This window comes from Octopus bimaculoides, chromosome 1, assembly GCF_046866305.1.
Source record: "Octopus bimaculoides isolate indiv1 chromosome 1, ASM4686630v1, whole genome shotgun sequence".
In the NCBI taxonomy this organism is placed as follows: Eukaryota; Metazoa; Mollusca; class Cephalopoda; order Octopoda; family Octopodidae; genus Octopus; species Octopus bimaculoides.
In genome coordinates, this window is record NC_142928.1 from 66,161,322 (window position 1) to 66,178,779 (window position 17,458).

Consider the following 17,458-nt stretch of genomic DNA (forward strand, 5'->3'; position numbering starts at 1 on the left):
TTTGCCTTCAAATTGTATTTATCATATTTAGTTAAATCTCAGTTAATGGATATATTCATTAGCTTTTGATTCACAACTTAGTTTGATACATTGCTTCCAAAGCTCTGCTCTTCATCTTTAATGCCTCCTATTCTATAATATTATACATCCAGAAGATTGCATCATACAATTCTAGAGAAGGTGATACCACAGACAATTTGAAAATGGATAACAATCAAACCAATGCCCTTTTAAAAATACCTTCACTCATACCACCCAGTTTGTTAACCACCTCTTCGTCAGTGTTAACAAGTTTTAGGAATTAGGACTTGAAGCATACAGCTTCAATATTTGAAAAAATAGGAGTCTATTCATCATCATCATCGTTTAACGTCCGCTTTCCATGCTAGCATGGGTTGGACGATTTGACTGAGGACTGGTGAAACCGGATGGCAACACCAGGCTCCAGTCTGATTTGGCAGAGTTTCTACAGCTGGATGCCCTTCCTAACGCCAACCACTCAGAGAGTGTAGTGGGTGCTTTTACGTGTCACCCGCACGAAAATGGCCACGCTCGAAATGGTGTCTTTTATGTGCCACCCGCACAAGCCAGTCCAGGGGCACTGGCAACGATCTCGCTCGAAAATCCTACAGATTCTTTCTATTAGAGGAAAAAATATATACATGAGGCTATTGGATGAGCTCTTTATTAGCAAGTGATATGCACAGAAGCTCTAGCTCACACTTCTTTATGTTAAGGTTATAGGAAATTAAGAAATTAGATGCTGTGCCTGATGAAGCTACATTATGGAGAAATGTTAACTAATTAGTTTTTGTTTCTCTAATTTATTTCATTATAATTTTATAAAACTTCTCACATTGTATTCTCTCCACTCTACCTTTCAAATAAGGCATCTATTTTGTGGAGAGGACATAGTAAATTTAAGGTGAAATGAACTGCTGGACATCAGCAAAATCTAGCCTCACCCTTCTTCTATGACTTTATTTGTGTAATATTCCTTCTCTAAATCAGTGAACATTTTAAATTTAAGTAAACTCCAGCTGGCCTGAATTTCTGACCTAGTTTCAATCCTGAGTTGTATTTATTTCACTTCACTTAATTGTTAAAGTCCCTTTAAAAGAGACAATGTTACACAATCTTAATTTACTTCCTCTTTAAATGTTCAAAGCTTTGTGTTGAGTTAATAAATCAATATTCCATCTCTTAGACTAAAAGTGCAATATGAAATCAAACATGAATACTATGTATTTGTATGCATAACAGTGTGTACATGTGCATGTATATGAATTACTGAACACATAATAATCAAGTAAAATCATAAATTTACAAATTAAATATTTTTTCATAGTTCTAGATATTTTTTAAATTCTAATTTTATATATATTTTTTGCAACTTTTGTACTCATTTTTGTCATAAATTGTAGCAACATAAAAGCTTCATTTACTTGTAAAAAAAAAACGAGTACTAAGAGTATGAAGATGACTTCTGAAACAACAACAGCATTTTTTTTTTTTTAATTTAATGCACGATTGGATTACAGGTCCATTGAAGAGATTAATAAAATCTAATCAGTTCAGCATGGCAATATGAATCGGGATACTTAATACTCCCATCGATTACCATTTACTTGGACATGTGGGAAATATATACATTTCTTAATAGGCTTTCTTGTTCATCTTCATTGTAACTGTTGGAATTTCTATGACAAAAATTGTATGAGAACCTGTTGCATGCACATACATGTATGTGGTGTGTGTGTGTGTGTGTGTGTGTGTGTGTGTGTTTTGGTTCACTTATAATAAAACAATTTTACATTAATCTGATGGATTACTCTATACTTTCATAGATGATGATAATGATAATAATGATGAAGATGATGATTTATACACACATACAGAAATCAAAACATGAGAAGTTGTTCATAAGGTGTTTAATTACATCTTACATATGTTTCATTAGTATAAGATGATTATTAGTTACAAAAGGCAAAATTTTACAAATGATGTAATCCATACTCCTGATGGTTACTACAACTGCCACATGTTTTTGCCAGCAAAATTACATTTAATAATCATACATCTCCAATGATTTGGCAACTAATCTCCAAAATTAGAGAAGAATCAAACCTAAGTTTTATAAGTCTTACCTTTAGTATAAAACTATCTTCAGGTTGTAACTGTTTATCCAAAACAGCTTGTCTGATATTTTTCTCAAACACCATATCTCTTTTACGAGGCACATCAAGGGATGGGAATAAGTCACTTATGAGCCCCATAAACACTGGAAGGTCATCAGTTACGATTTTGGGAATATTAAAATCTCGCAGAGCTCTCATTAGTACCTGAAAATACAAATGCAGAAATAATTCATTGTAGATACAGTATTAAACTGAACATCATGATCACCACTGCCCCTGCCATTGTAGTCATCATCATCATCAATTCTTTTGACAAGTAGATATGATATTAGACATAGCATCATCAACGCCACCACCACCACCACCACCACCACCACCACCACCACCACCATTATCACCACCATCACCACCATTATCACCATCATCATCTGCATTATCAACAATCTTTTAGGTATGATGAAATCTTACAGTGTTCCCTCTGGTTCAGCTTCTCTTCTTAGGTGCCTATTGACCTTGAGCAATCCTCTTCCATGTCTACAAATTATATTTTTTGCCAGATGTTCAGCATTGCCATTGGTTATCTCTAGTTTCTCCAAATTTTTTTCAGTCTAGTTTTCTTTTTATTTTCCTTTTGCATTCTTCTTTATTTTTATTTTATTTTTATAGTAAGAAATGTATAAGTAGTTTGTATGGCAAGTTTGAAGGATCCATTTCAATCATATGGTAAGACCAGCACAACCAGTTACAGAATTAATTCCAAAATGGTTGTTGTCATTACTTTAACAATCATTTTTTCAAATTTGGCATGGTTTGATTGAAGGAAAAAAATCGAATTCTGAAAAATATCTTGAAATCCAAAGTCATTACAAAATTTAAGCTGGCCGCAAGATAAGTTGGTAGCCTATTCATGACTCCAACTTCATGGTCAAATGTTCCAACACTCTTCCCATAAGGCATGTAATTCTGATTGGTCCAATTTGCTTAACTGACAGAAGCACAGAATAGTAGTGGTCTCAACAAACATAACCACAACAGTCATCATGTACACAACCTTCACCTCAATAACCATTACCACTACCATAGACAAGACCATAATGATGTCAACATTGACCATAAAGATAATGTCACTGAAAGGAAAGATGATGATGACCACAGTAAAACTCTGCTAGCACCCATTTGTCTGGCTTAATAAAAAAATGGTTCTACCCTTACTTCATGGTTGAGTGATGAGTGGTAGGAAGGTAGGAAAAGCAGCCAAATGTAGAAATGCTTCTCTTAAGTTTACCTGTCACTTGCAAGTGGGCATGAACCGGTAGCTTGTACCATACTTTCACAAATTATTTTGGGTGTTTATATAGACGTCTTCTCAGCCCTCCCCCATTTTACCCATCAGAACATCGAATATGTGACACTTAGAGGAAGAGAGAGATGTCACTGAAGTCAGCTGCTACTTGTTTACAGCATGATCTGAAGCATCTTGATCAAGGACACAATGCACCATTCCATTCAGAAATTGAACCCATGACTTTCTGATCATGCATCCAACACTAACCATTAGGCCATGTGCCACCACAAAAACAAAATAAACAAAAGATCATTGATGTACAACAAAATTACATTCCACACAGGTAAGCATGTAAAAATGGATATAATGCAGTAAATAAAAAAATAAAATTTTAAACACTGATTAAGGAATAACTAAATTAAAACTACTTGCTTATCTTATCAATTTTATTTCAATACTCCAAGTAAAGCCCCAGTATGGCCAAATTCCACTTGCTGGAACCAATAAAAGATAAATGGTAAAATGGTCTGAGGGATAAGTTTATTGAGCTATTAATTCATAGGTTATAAGTTCACACCTGTTCCAGAATGTGTTATTGGGCAGGACAGAATCCTACACACCTTAGTTCTTGATTCACACAGATGTTAAGAAAAGATACCAGATCTTCTATCTTTTCTGCTCTGCATAACAGAAGTCCAAACTAAGCACTGACTTTATGGACTCTTGTGTTTGTAAAATTTAAGATGAAGTATTTGATTTAGCAATCAACAAATATGTGAAAATGCAACTTACTTGATCTTCTGCTCGATTGGGATCACTTCTTTTAAGAGATCCAGCAACAACCAAGACTGATTTGATTGCACGCAATCCCCAATCATAATGATCCTGAAGTCAAAAGTTAAAAATTTGAGGTTAGATTAAAGAATTAATAACATGGTGTTGAACTAGTACAATTGTTAGATTGCTAGACAAAATTGATTACAGTATTTAGTTACAACCAGTTCCATCTTAAGGCATCAGCACACTGGGTAATTTTCTAGGGACCTAATCTAACTAAGTATGCTGATACTTGTTATCAACAAATAAATACTATAAGCTCCAATTGTTATGTGCAGAGGCTTATGATACTGCTAAGATGAACCTGATTACAGCCCTTCATGTTTTGCAATCAAATACTGCTGAGGTCAACTTTGATTTTCATCCCTCAAGGTTTGATAAAAATAAAGTACTAATAAAATACTGAGATTGATTTAATAGTCCTATAAATCATCTGAGATACGAATGGGATTGTATTAGCAGAAGAAGATACACAAAACATTAAGGTTGGGAAAATTAATGTCAGAAGAAAATTATAATGGTCCTGAAGAGAAAAGTTGGAAAGAAGCAGCTTGATGTTATCGTCAAACTGTGTGAGCCTACAGCATAGGCCAACTTAATGGTCACAGTACAAAAATGTGACAAGATAATTATTTGCATTGATCCACAAAATTACTATGCATGAACATCGCCCAGCTGTTGAGGAAGTTGCTACATAAATAGGCAATGCTACTAAGTTCACTAAACAGTTACTGACATATAGCTGAACAAAGAAAACTGAAAACTGTGTACAATAAATACTTTATTTAAAAGATATTCCTCCCTGCATTTACCATTTAGTTTATGCAGCTCAGGAGATGTGATACAATGATCTGTGGAAAATATTCTTGAAGGAATTGAAAGTTGAAAGTCACCATTGATGGCAAACACAGGTATGGAATAAGTTCAAACAAAGAACATGCTAGGAAACTGAAACAAGTCTTCAGCCGCATTGTGCAGCAGAACTTAGAATAAACCCAGATAAAGCAGAAATCAGCAAAGATAAAGTTAGTTGTATCACTCACATACTCACTTGCCATGGTGCTAAACTAAATCCAGAGAATGTGTGAGCAGTAGTTGAGGTGCTACAACCCATGAATAAGAAACACAAGAATCAATCACACCTTACACAAGATAAAGTAGTTTGGATGCAATATACTTAACAATACAATGGAATGGTTAGGGCTGGAATGATTTGGATAATAAGTTTGCTTAATCAGGAACAGCCTTAACAATGACACCACTGATGCCACCATCACAAAGAACAGTAATAACAGCAACAACAGAAATACTTATAATACTCTGAAAATACATACCTGTTTTGACAAAAGCTCTTTACATAGTTGATATAATGTGATAAACTTTCTAGCAAGAAGCCGAGCATCAAGGAAACCCTCAGCTACCAACATGATTTCACAAATCAACTCAAAATCAGGCACAACCATAGCACAAGGTCTGAAATGATGGAGAGAAAGATAACTGAATAATATAAGTAATGTAATGTGTGTGAATGCGTGTACATGTGTGTGTGTGTGTGTGTGTGTGTGTGTATCCCATCATTATTGTTTTGACATGGATTGACAGAATTCACAATGTCTTCTCAAGTAAGATATTCATCATCATCATCCGCATCATCATTTAACATCTGTTTTCCATGCCGGCATGGGTTAGAGTATAGCAATGGAGTAAATCACCAGCTTTAAACAAATAAATAAACTGAAAGAGCAGACTTTAACTAAAATTTCCTCAGGTCATTTCATAAACAAAATCTAAGGCTACAAAACAGTTTGTAGTGACGCATGGTTCTAGACGCCATGTTGGAACATTCATCTACGCATGCGCAAGGATTAGAGCTTTCCAAAGACCTGACGGAAGCCCCTTATGCTCATGCGCAATCAAGTTCTTAGATCATATGACAAGGTCTCGTAGATGTAATATACAGTGAGATAAAAATAAACTTTGATTAACTGAGATTATCTGCAAAATTATGAGATAAACCTTCCTCCTAGGCGTTTTTAAAATCTAAAAATAACCCCAATAATATCAGCTATTTGAAATTTTTGGAAAATTATGACGACACAGATAAAAATCAATAAAAGTCATTTAAACAATGAACATATTTTAGTGTCCACAGTGGAGAACATTTAGCTCAGTTGGTAACATGGAGAAGTAATTAGTAAATACAAAAAGAGAGAAAATAATGACATTGAAGCAAAACAACAAAGGAGCTGAAGGAAGATAACTTCAGTGGAATGTTCTATAAAGCATCGCTGGCAGGCACGGACATGGCTGTGTGGTTAAGAAGTTTGCTTTACAACTGTGTGGCTTTAGGTTCAGTGCTGCAATGTGGGCAAGTGTTTTCTACTATAGCCCTAGGACAAACAAAGTAGTGAGTATTAATGACTTGTAGGGATATGGATGGCATATCCAAAAAGATAAATACTAAAGTTGATTTGTTCAACTAAACACGTCCAGGCAGTGCCCCAGCATGACCGTTGTCCAATGAATGAAACAAGTAAAAGATAAAAACTATATAAATGTACAGTATGGTATAAAGATCTTAAGCAATGCAGACATAGACATAAATGACTTATTCTTATTGCTGAATTTAACTGTTATGTTACTCCCTATAGCATAATGGTTAGTCCATCAAGATATTCTAAAAGTATGGGTTCCTTTATACCAGTTACCTCTTTTTGAGTCTCTTTCATATATTCCCTTAGTATTTACATCCACACTTAGTTTAAAATATATATATTAAGTTGACAATAAATAACAGATACCTGAAAAGTGCTTTTAAGTTCTCTGGAAGTTCTGTTCGCCCAGCATAGCCAGGATTCATGGTAATAAAAATTCCAACTGTAGGAACAATTTTGATGTGTTCCCCCATGAAATTAAATTCCTTCTTTTTGTCTTTGATGGCATCTTGAATGCTTTTTACTTGGACAGCCACTACAGACAAAACCTCCACAGAGATACGATTGAATTCATCAAAACATCCCCAGGCCCCAGATTGGGCAAGACCTTTGTAGATATTACCAACGGACTGGAAATTAAGAAAGATAGAGATTTGATTAGACAAGAGAAACTAGATGCTAAACTTGATTGTGTTAAGATGTGATTCTATGATTCTAATCTTGAATGGCAACATGTGATTCAGATCATTATCATCATCATCATTTACCATCTGTTTTCCATGCTGACATGGGTTTGATGGTTTGACAGGATCTGGTGAGTCACAGATCTGCATCATGCTTCATGTCAGCTTTGGCATGGCTTCTATGGCTGGATGCCCTTCCCAATGCAAACCATTTTACGGTAGGTAATGGATGTTTTTTGTGTGCCACCAGCACTGGTGGGATTTCCAAATAACTTGCAAGAGAAGAAAGGTAAAAAAGGTGGGGAAGCAAAAGGCCCTCTCAATTAAGTGATGGTGGAGGGATATTTGAGCAGGTAGAGGTAATTTTTACCTTTTTATTCTTCTTACCCTTCCAATATATACGTGAGTGTATGTATGTGTGTGTGAGTGTATACCATTAGTACAGCAATATTTATTATATATTATAATAGCTGGCCCTGAGCCATTAAAAATGATGACTAATTGTAGTATTTTATGTATAAATAAGGTACAAAATAAGGCGCATAATAATCACAGATACAAACATTTACATACTTCCCTTGTACACGCACACACATACACACATATACTCACACAGAGTCAAAACACTGTTTAATTTTTCTTTTCAGCGTTGAATGTTCACCGTCCCACTTCCATTGCACACACACACACACACACACAAACATTCCCATGACTCCCTTTTACATACAAACACATATACTCACGCACAGTTGAAATGCTGTTTGATTTTTTTTTCACTGTAGAACTTCCATCATCCCACTACCAAGTTTGTCATTGCCCCTTCCTTCCTTATTCATCTATCACCCCTTCTTTTCTCATTCATATGTTGTGACAGAGAAAAACACAAAAGTATTATTATAGTAGATATTTAACAGTGTCATAGTTTTATGGAACACATGGTGTATACACTTTCATTACAAAGAATACAAACCAATGTCAATATTTGAACTGCATAAGAAGGTGGTGAGCTGGCAGAAACATTAACACACCGGGCAAAATGCTTAGCAGTATTTCGTCTGTCTTTATGTTCTGAGTTCAAATTCTGTCGATTTTGCCTTTCATCCTTTTAGGGTCGATAAATTAAGTATCAGTTGCATACTGGGGTTAATCTAATTGACTGCCTCCCTCCCACAAAAATTTCGGGCCTTGTGCCTTGAGTAGAAAAGAATATTTGAACTGCATAAGGCAGTGAGTGGACAGAACTGTTAGGACACTGGACAAAATGCTGAGCGGAATTTTCTTTGTCTTTATGTTCTGACTTCAAATTCCACCGAGGGTGACTTTGCGTTTCATCCTTTCGGAGTCAGTAAAATAAGTACCAGTTGAACACTGGGATTGATGTAATTGATTTATCTTCTTCCACAAAATTGGTGGCTTTGTGCTAAAATTTGAAATCAATATTTAAACTGTATAGCCTGGACAACAATTTGCTTACCTTATAGTCCATCTGCTCTGAACAGTTGAAAACGTAGACCATAACACCAAGAGCCCTTCCTAAATCTTTGGTGGTTTCTGTTTTACCGGTACCTGCAGGCCCAGCTGGAGCTCCACTCATAATGAGATGAAGAGATTGAGTGAGTGTAATATAACACCTAAAACAAAACAAAAGCAAACAAAAATTAACAAACTGCTTTGATAACTTCACATACAAGATGGTACCCAAAAGTTCTCTGGGACAAGCCCGTAGTAGTTCAGGCTTCCGCTACTAGAAGTCACTTGAGGCAACTGTCAGGCATCAGTCTGCCGACAAGTGGCAAGTGGAGTCATACTGTCACGTTGTGCATCTTTGTTTTGCAGTGCTTCTCCCTTGTTTGTCGATTTTTGTAATGGCTGAAACAAAGGAACAGCATGCTTCCATGAAATTCTGTTTCCTGCTGGGGAAAATGGCAGCCAAAACAGTTCTCATGCTTCAAACAGTTTACAAGGCCATTGCCATGAGCAAAACACAAATTTCAAGTGGTTTTCACACTTTAGGAATGGTCACTCTTGAAGACCAACCTCTTCCAGGGCAACTATCAACCTTCCAAACGAATGAAAATATCATGAAAATTCATGAACTAATATTGGAGGACTGTCACCAAACAATTGACAAACTTGTTGATATGACTGATGTGTTCTGGAGCTCCTCCCACTGAATTCTGAGTGAGGAATTGCGAATGAAAAGAGTTGCAGCAAAATTTGTGCCTCACTTGCTCACAGAAGATCAAAAGCAGTCATGACTGAATGCATGTCTTGAACTGAAAGAACAGTTGGAAGTTGATCCGGAACTTTGTTCAAAGGTCATCACTGATAATGAAAGCTTGTGCTATGGCTATGACCAGGAAACAAAGCAGCAATCAAGTCAATGGAAGCATTCAATGTCACTACACTCCCACAAAGTGCATCAAGCGAAGTCCAATGTCAAGACGATGCTGATTTGTTTCATCGATGCAAAAGGAATTGTCCACACAGTATTTGTTTTTCCTGATCAAACTGTTAACCAAACATTTTACGTGGCAGTTCTGAAGCGTTTGCGAGATGTGGTGAGATGAAAATGCCCTGATCTGTGGCAAAGTGGAGAGTGGTGGTTTCATCTTGACAATTCTTCTTCATACACTGCTTTGAATGTGAGACTGTTTTTGACCAAAAATGGCATGACTCCCATTTACCCACCCTCCCTATCCACCCAATCTTGCTCCCTGCAACTTTTTTTTTGTTCCCCCCAATTAAAAAGTCCTTAAAGGAAAACGTTTTGTAGATGTGGAAGAGGTGAAGAAAAAAGCAACAGAGGTATTAAAAGGCATCATTTGGCAAGAAATCAAGGACTGCTTTGAACAGGGAAAAATGCATCTGGACTGATGCATAATTTCAAATGGAGAATACTTTGAAGGTTTTAAAAGGGTAAGCATGTAAAATTAAGTGCATAAAATGATATTGCAAAATTCTGGTTTCTTTTGGGTACCTACTAGTAGGACTCACAAAAAGTGTATGTGGAGGAACATTTCAGCACCCCCTTGTATGTCACGCCAGCACATCATGTCACACCAATGCACTATGGTATATCACTCCACAGTATTACATCAGATCACACCAGTGCACTACAATGCAGCAATTGGGAACCACATGTTTAAACTATTAAATGTGAGTGGTTAGAGGGGAAAATTTAAGCACAAAGGAAGTTCCAGAGAGAAGCTGTTCTGGAGAGAATGGATCATAGTTTATGATTAGTTCAGGTTGTAGAGGCCCAGATACAGAGGAGGTGAAAGGAGAAGGATAAACAATAGATGAAATAAGTGGGTATATGTACAGATGACGTACAATGAGCATTGTTGTCATAACAGTGGAAGATAGAGAAAGAGGACACATCTTGCCAATGGGCAAGTGACAGAGATATGATGTTGAGTGATAGTTTTCTTATCAATGGGGATGCATCATAAGATAAACATAATGTATTACATTTGTTTTGTGAGCCAATAGGGGACACATTACCAAATATGGTATGCAAGTAAACAACAAACCAAATAAATAACTAAAAGCAAAAAAAAAAAATATTGTAGCATGTTAATATACCTGTCTGTAAGAGGAGTTATTACCAGTCGTGGAGCATTACCCAGATACTCATGGCTGTAGCGGAATTGGGCATCACAGATGTTAGCAAAGCAATCCTTGAGACCTTGCTCATCCCATCGATGTCTGAGCTGAGACAACCAAGAAAATGCTTGAGCATTATCTACTTTATTTGCAATCATTTTTGTTACAACATCTCGAGCATGTACATCAATGGTACATATGGTCATTATTTTCTGGCGGTCACCTTTGTTCAGCTCACCCACAAGCATTGTAATTAAGGCATTCAGCTGCTGGATCTGTGTAAAGGAAAAAACATTTTAATTATAAACACACACACATTGTGAACATAAGTTGAGAAGTTGATTATATATAAATATATATGTATATTGTTTATACATAAATATATATGAAGAGCTTACTTTCAAAATCAGATATGTGCATTGGAATGACTTTGGAGTAATTGTTTAAAACAACAACTTGAATATATCTGATTTTGACTGGAAGACTAAGAATTTAATAAGATTGTTTTGATTTATACAATATTAATATTCTTGTTACCTGTTTTAGACATGTCTAAAATCTATGTATTGACATCACTTTTTACATTTTTAATAAATTTACATCAAAGTTTTTGGTGTTCAGAAGCGTGCCTGTAAAACCTACAATATGCCTGTCTGAGGTTATTGTAAGCATTTTTCTGAAGACCAAAACTTTTATCATCAGACATGTCAGGGTTTGGTACTCAAACAGAACAAGCCATGTATCAGTCAACCTGCTGAAAATAGCAGCCAAAATTCTTTTAAAATCACACCCTTCAATATAGATAACATTGAAAAATGTAATTCCTGATGGACTAGAAATCGTTTCATCATAGATCTTGAGTATGACTCATCTGTGCCTACACAATATCACTATTTATTTCAAGCTACTGAAAGAAGACCTCTGCTGTGGTGCACAATCCACTCGATACAGCAACCTAATTTCTTTCAAATCACATCCTTTCATCTTAAATTAGAAAAGGATACATTGGAAAATGCCATTCTATATACAGTCCTAATATATATGGATGCCTTTGTTAAGGTGTGTATATAGTGTATGTGTGTATGTGTATGTATGTATGTGTATGTATGTGTGTATATATATATATATATATATATATATATATATATATATATATATATATATATATATATAAAAGAAGTTTGAAAATGCCACTATATAAAATAAATTTTAATTTATAATTTTCTCAGAGATATTTTACAACATGGTCACTACTACTACTACAGCCAACGATTCAAGTGAACGCACTAGACAGCCATTATGTATCCATACAAAATACGCTCCAGCATGGACTATGTTGACACCAGTAAGAAGCAATTATGAACTTTTCTTTTAATTACATATTTTTTTATTTTAATATGTGGCATTTTCAAACTTCTTTTTTACAAATATATACCCACTCGTATGCCACTGACACTTTTCATTCCAAAGCCTCGTTTTCAATCCAGAGCCTCGTTCTCAATCCAGAGCCTCATTTTCATTCCAGAGCCTCGTTTTCAATCCAGAGCCTCGTTTTCAATCGAGAGCCTCGTTTACAATCCAGAGCCTCGTTTTCATTCCAGAGCCTCGTTTTCAATCCAGAGCCTCGCTTTCAAAACAGAGCCTCGTTTTCATTCCAAAGCCTCGTTTTCATTCCAGAGCCTCGTTTTGAATCCAGAGCCTCGTTTTAAATCCAGAGCCTCGTTTTCATTCCAGAGCCTCGTTTTAAATCCAGAGCCTCGTTTTCATTCCAGAGCCTCGTTTTCATTCCAGAGCCTCGTTTTCATTCCAGAGCCTCGTTTTCAATCCAGATCCTCGTTTTCAATCCAGAGCCTCGTTTTCATTCCAAAGCCTCGTTTTCAATCCAGAGCCTCGTTTTCATTCCAGAGCTTCGTTTTCAATCCAGAGCCTCGTTTTCAATCCAGAGCCTCGTTTTCATTCCAGAGCCTCGTTTTCATTCCAGAGCCTCGTTTTGAATCCAGAGCCTCGTTTTCATTCCAGAGCTTCGTTTTCAATCCAGAGCCTCGTTTTCATTCCAGAGCCTCGTTTTAAATCCAGAGCCTCGTTTTCATTCCAGAGCCTCGTTTTCAATCCAGAGCCTCGTTTTCATTCCAGTGCCTCGTTTTTATTCCAGTGCCTCGTTTTCATTCCACACCATTTTGAGCATGGCCGTTGCCAGTACCACCTGACTAGCCTTCATGCCGGTGGCACGTAAAAGCACCCACTACACTCTCGGAGTGGTTGGCATTAGGAAGGGCATCCAGCTGTAGAAACTCTGCCAAATCAGATTGGAGCCTGGTGTAGCCATCTGGTTCACCAGTCCTCAGTCAAATCGTCCAACTCATGCTAGCATGGAAAACGGACGTTAAACGATGATGATGATGATGATGATGATGATGATATATATATATATATATATATATATATATATATATATATATATAGATATATATATATATATATATATATATATATGCAGTTGGTTTTGCCTCTTCTTTCCTTTTGAGGTATACAAATAAATGAATGAGTACCAATACAACAAAAAGACTATACTAATAACGTTTTAGCTAATAACATTCTACATTATATTAGGCACAGGCATAGCTGTGTGGTAAGAAGCTTGCTTTCCATCCAAAAGGTTCCAGGTTCAGTCCCACTGCATGGCACCTTGGCCTCAGGCTGACCAAAGCCTTGTAAGTGGACTTGGTAGATGTAAAAGATGAAAAAATAGAAGATTACTCTCAATTTCAAAATTTCCTCACCTGCTTTTTATTATAATCTTTCATTGCATTTTCATAGCCTTCTTCTAGACGACCAAAAGCCATATTAACATCAGTTGTCCACCAAATTTGTGTTCCACACAAAGCAACTTGAGCACAATAATCAAATAGCCACAAGTCACGAGCTTTCTCTTCATATCCTACCACAGCTTCTGTCATCTGATATCGAATGGTGCTTCTCATAGTGTCTAAGACACTGTTCAACCAGACTTCTACCTGTTAAACAAGAAGAAAGAAAAGTTCAATATTCAATCAGATTTTATTTAAATTAGTTAACAAATCTCAACTGAAGTGTTTTTTTTTCAACAGGAAAAAAAAAATCTGTTTCCAAGATTGATATGTTGTTAAAAGTAAATAATAGGCTGCACTGCCAGGAATAATGCTAGTATTATTTAGCAATGGCTTTAATCTGAATAAAGTAGGTAAGATAGCTAGCAGAGTTGTTTGTTTATGATATCTTGTGTGTTTTCTATTATATAGCTCTGAGCCAACTCATGACTTGTGAGTGAATTTGGTAGATAAAAACAACAGGAATACATGTGCATCTGTGTGTGTGTGTGTTTACTATCAAAGTACCTGAAGTTTAATGGAAAGTATACAAATCAAAATGAAGTGTAGAAAACAGAAACAGAAAAATTGAGACTAATAGTTGAAAAGACTAACTATTTGGGCTATAATTCAACATCATCATCATCAATATCATTGCTTAAGATCTTGCTTTTTTTCTCTTTCTTTTTTTATATTCGTTTATGATTTAGTCTGAGACTAATGGAATAAAAAAATTACATTTAGACCAGATCTCAGGTCTGAATCTTGCTAGGGAGTGAACTTAAGTAAAGGCTCCTTAAGGCCTGGAGGTGGATTAAGTTTACAGCCAAAATCAGGAAGGGTTCTTCAGAAGGGCTTACTCATATGTTCTGTCAACCAAATTTCAACAAGACTTTGGTTGATCTAAGGATCAAACTAAATCATGAGGATATGTAAAAGTTGCCAATTGCATAGCATGGCTTTTGACCACCCTATGCTGTAGCCAAACTGGCTGTTTTCTTCCTTAAATATGACATACCTTCAGCATGTATTATTTACCCTACTCCCCTCTACCAGTGGCTGCCTTGTGCATTCATCACACTAATCAACTGAAAGACACTTGAACAAAGTGCTGTGCAGTGGAATTCAACTGAAAACCCATTAATCTTATGGATAAAATCCCTTTAATCATATGATTTTTCTATTTTTGGCTATTCCACTTGATTCAATGTCATCTCATATGTGACATCCAATATTCTGAGATCTGGCCTCATTATAAATTTCACATCTTCTTTGATTTTCGTCTGCCATAAATACCTTCCATTGTCAGCCCACATTTTTTTGACCAAGTAGATGTTAACTATACCTGTTTAGCTGGATCTCTTATATATATTGTATGAATACTTTAAATACTCAGTTACTTTTTACAGTTCATTTGTAATTAATATTTCATACTAGAATATGATAGATAAGTTCAAAAAAGGATGAAGGGTACTTCTTGAACCATAAGTTCATAAGGTCAGTTTCCTGGATTCTGCGATATATGTACTCCCCCTTGCATGGGATGCAAGGTGGTTGGTACTGGATTACTCATTTTTGCCAGCTGTGTGACCTGAGCAATGTGAAATAAGGTGTTTTGCTCAAGAACACAATGCATCACCAGGTCTAAGAATTGAAACCATAATCTTACAATCATAAGTACAACACCCTAACCACTAAGCCATACACTTTAACAATAGATAAGTTAATAACTGACAATTTAATCTTTGTCCAGTCCTTTAAACTTTATACTGATGCAGCACAGTGAACCTCCAAATTGAATAAAAATGCATAAATATTAAATTTTAAAAAAAGAAAAGAATCACACACACAACTGGTCTAATAATCCTACATTACCTGTCCAGAGCAGTCGCATTTATGGTCAAGAGCCACATATTCTCCATCTTTGCTGTACATTCCTGTAGCTATTTTAGTGTCATTTCCATCAGAATCTTTCTCAAATTCAAGTTTGGCCAAACTATCAAACAGTTTGGTAAGATGAGTACAAACCTATATAAATTACAGAGAAATATGTAAGGTAAAATGTCTTTAAAATAATGTTTCAGAGATGATATAATATAAAGCATGGTTAAATGTATAATTTAATTTTGACATAGTCATAATGCCATACATTCAGAGGGAAGTGGATGTATAGCCAATTAAATCAGTCAAGTACTAGGGTTGATGTAATTAACTATCAAATTTCAGGCCTTGTGCCTGTACTAGAAAGAGTTTCAGTGAATTTCTTTCATTTTTACTTCTTCCTTTTCCTTTAATTTTTAAAAAATTCTTTTTTGTAATGATCATGGAGCACTATGTCTTCTTCTATTGTGATAACTAATTTAAAAAAACTAAAAATGTGTAGAATCCAAGGTGTACGTACGGCTGTTGGGTTGTTTCCATTAGACAAAATGTCTAATAGATCAACAGGAGAGACAAAATAGAAGCGAGGAAAAGCCAATCTCTTTGTTTCTAAGTATTCTGCCAAAGCCTTCTCACACTTCACCAGTTCTGACTGGATTTTCTCCAAGCGTTCATATAAATTGGGACAACTTGTTGCTTGAATTACATTCTTTGTGACTTCAACTTCAGAAACAATTTGCTAAATAATAAAAAGATATAAAACAAGAAAACCAATTTAACAAGGGCTAAATAGTAACAGGCAAGATTTGAACAAGGAACCTTTATTTAATAACCATGGGTAAAGCCACAGATCCATATTCTCTTCTTCAAAAGGTCTTTTGGCCATGCAGCTCTCATAGAAGTAATTGATTATATCATGCTTTTGAAACCTAGTGTCCAGCTCATACAGATAGAAAAGCTTTCACATGAAGATTTCAAATAAGAAAAGATAAAGTAAATATAGCGTTTATACCTTAAAATCAGAATCGATGTTATCAAATCTCTCAGAGTCTTTTGGCAGTTGTTTTCTAATATCTTCTGACCCAATGAAGATACTTTCAAGATGAGACCAAGTGCGTTGCACTTCCATCCAAATACTGATCACCTGGTCAGCAGTAGACAATTTCATTTGCCAAGAAGTGACCTCACTTCGGAAGTAATCAATGAATTTCGATGTTAACATATTCTGCAACTGAACCTGTAAATTTCAATGCAATGATAAATTGATAAAACAATTAATTAAAGGCACACTATGTAGCAATGATTAAAATAAGATGTGTACGTTCATATTTAACATATTCATGTCATTCATAATAGTTGTTTCTAGTTTAGGCCCAAGTCAAGCAGTTTTGAGGAGAAAGGGTCACTAGATGACAGTGACCCCAGTACTAGACTGGTACTGTATCTTATCATCCCTGGACAGATGAAAGACAAAGCTGGCTGTAGCAGGATTTAAACTCAGAATGTAAAGAGCCATAAGAAATACTGCAAGGCATTCCTATATGGATTAAGTGCATGCAGATGAAGATGATCAGTGTAGTGTGTGGGTCTGGTTTGACCCAGAAGGTTTTCCGTAAGACATTTGGAAGAGATTATAACATGTAGGTGTAAGCTCCATTAAGTCTTGTCTCTAGGTGTTTAGTGAATGTCCATGTAGCAGATCCATACAATAGAACTGATTGGAAGGAGCTTCTGTTAAGAGAAC

The 17,458-nt window shown here is 35.7% G+C and overlaps 1 protein-coding gene across 1 annotated transcript in view; it reads right to left on the reverse strand.

Moving 5' to 3' along the window:
- The window catches only part of LOC106870727 (dynein beta chain, ciliary), a 111,022-nt gene that overhangs the window by 51,832 nt on the left and 41,732 nt on the right, over window positions 1-17,458 (reverse strand). The window contains exons 22-31 of the mRNA XM_089351930.1: window positions 16,727-16,951; window positions 16,235-16,453; window positions 15,709-15,861; window positions 13,768-14,001; window positions 10,967-11,262; window positions 8,853-9,009; window positions 7,062-7,324; window positions 5,595-5,733; window positions 4,216-4,308; window positions 2,148-2,342 (exon numbers count right to left, since the gene is read on the reverse strand). Of these exons, the coding sequence (XP_089208056.1) occupies window positions 2,148-2,342; window positions 4,216-4,308; window positions 5,595-5,733; window positions 7,062-7,324; window positions 8,853-9,009; window positions 10,967-11,262; window positions 13,768-14,001; window positions 15,709-15,861; window positions 16,235-16,453; window positions 16,727-16,951 (1,974 nt within the window). The remainder of the gene's footprint in view (window positions 1-2,147; window positions 2,343-4,215; window positions 4,309-5,594; window positions 5,734-7,061; window positions 7,325-8,852; window positions 9,010-10,966; window positions 11,263-13,767; window positions 14,002-15,708; window positions 15,862-16,234; window positions 16,454-16,726; window positions 16,952-17,458) is intronic.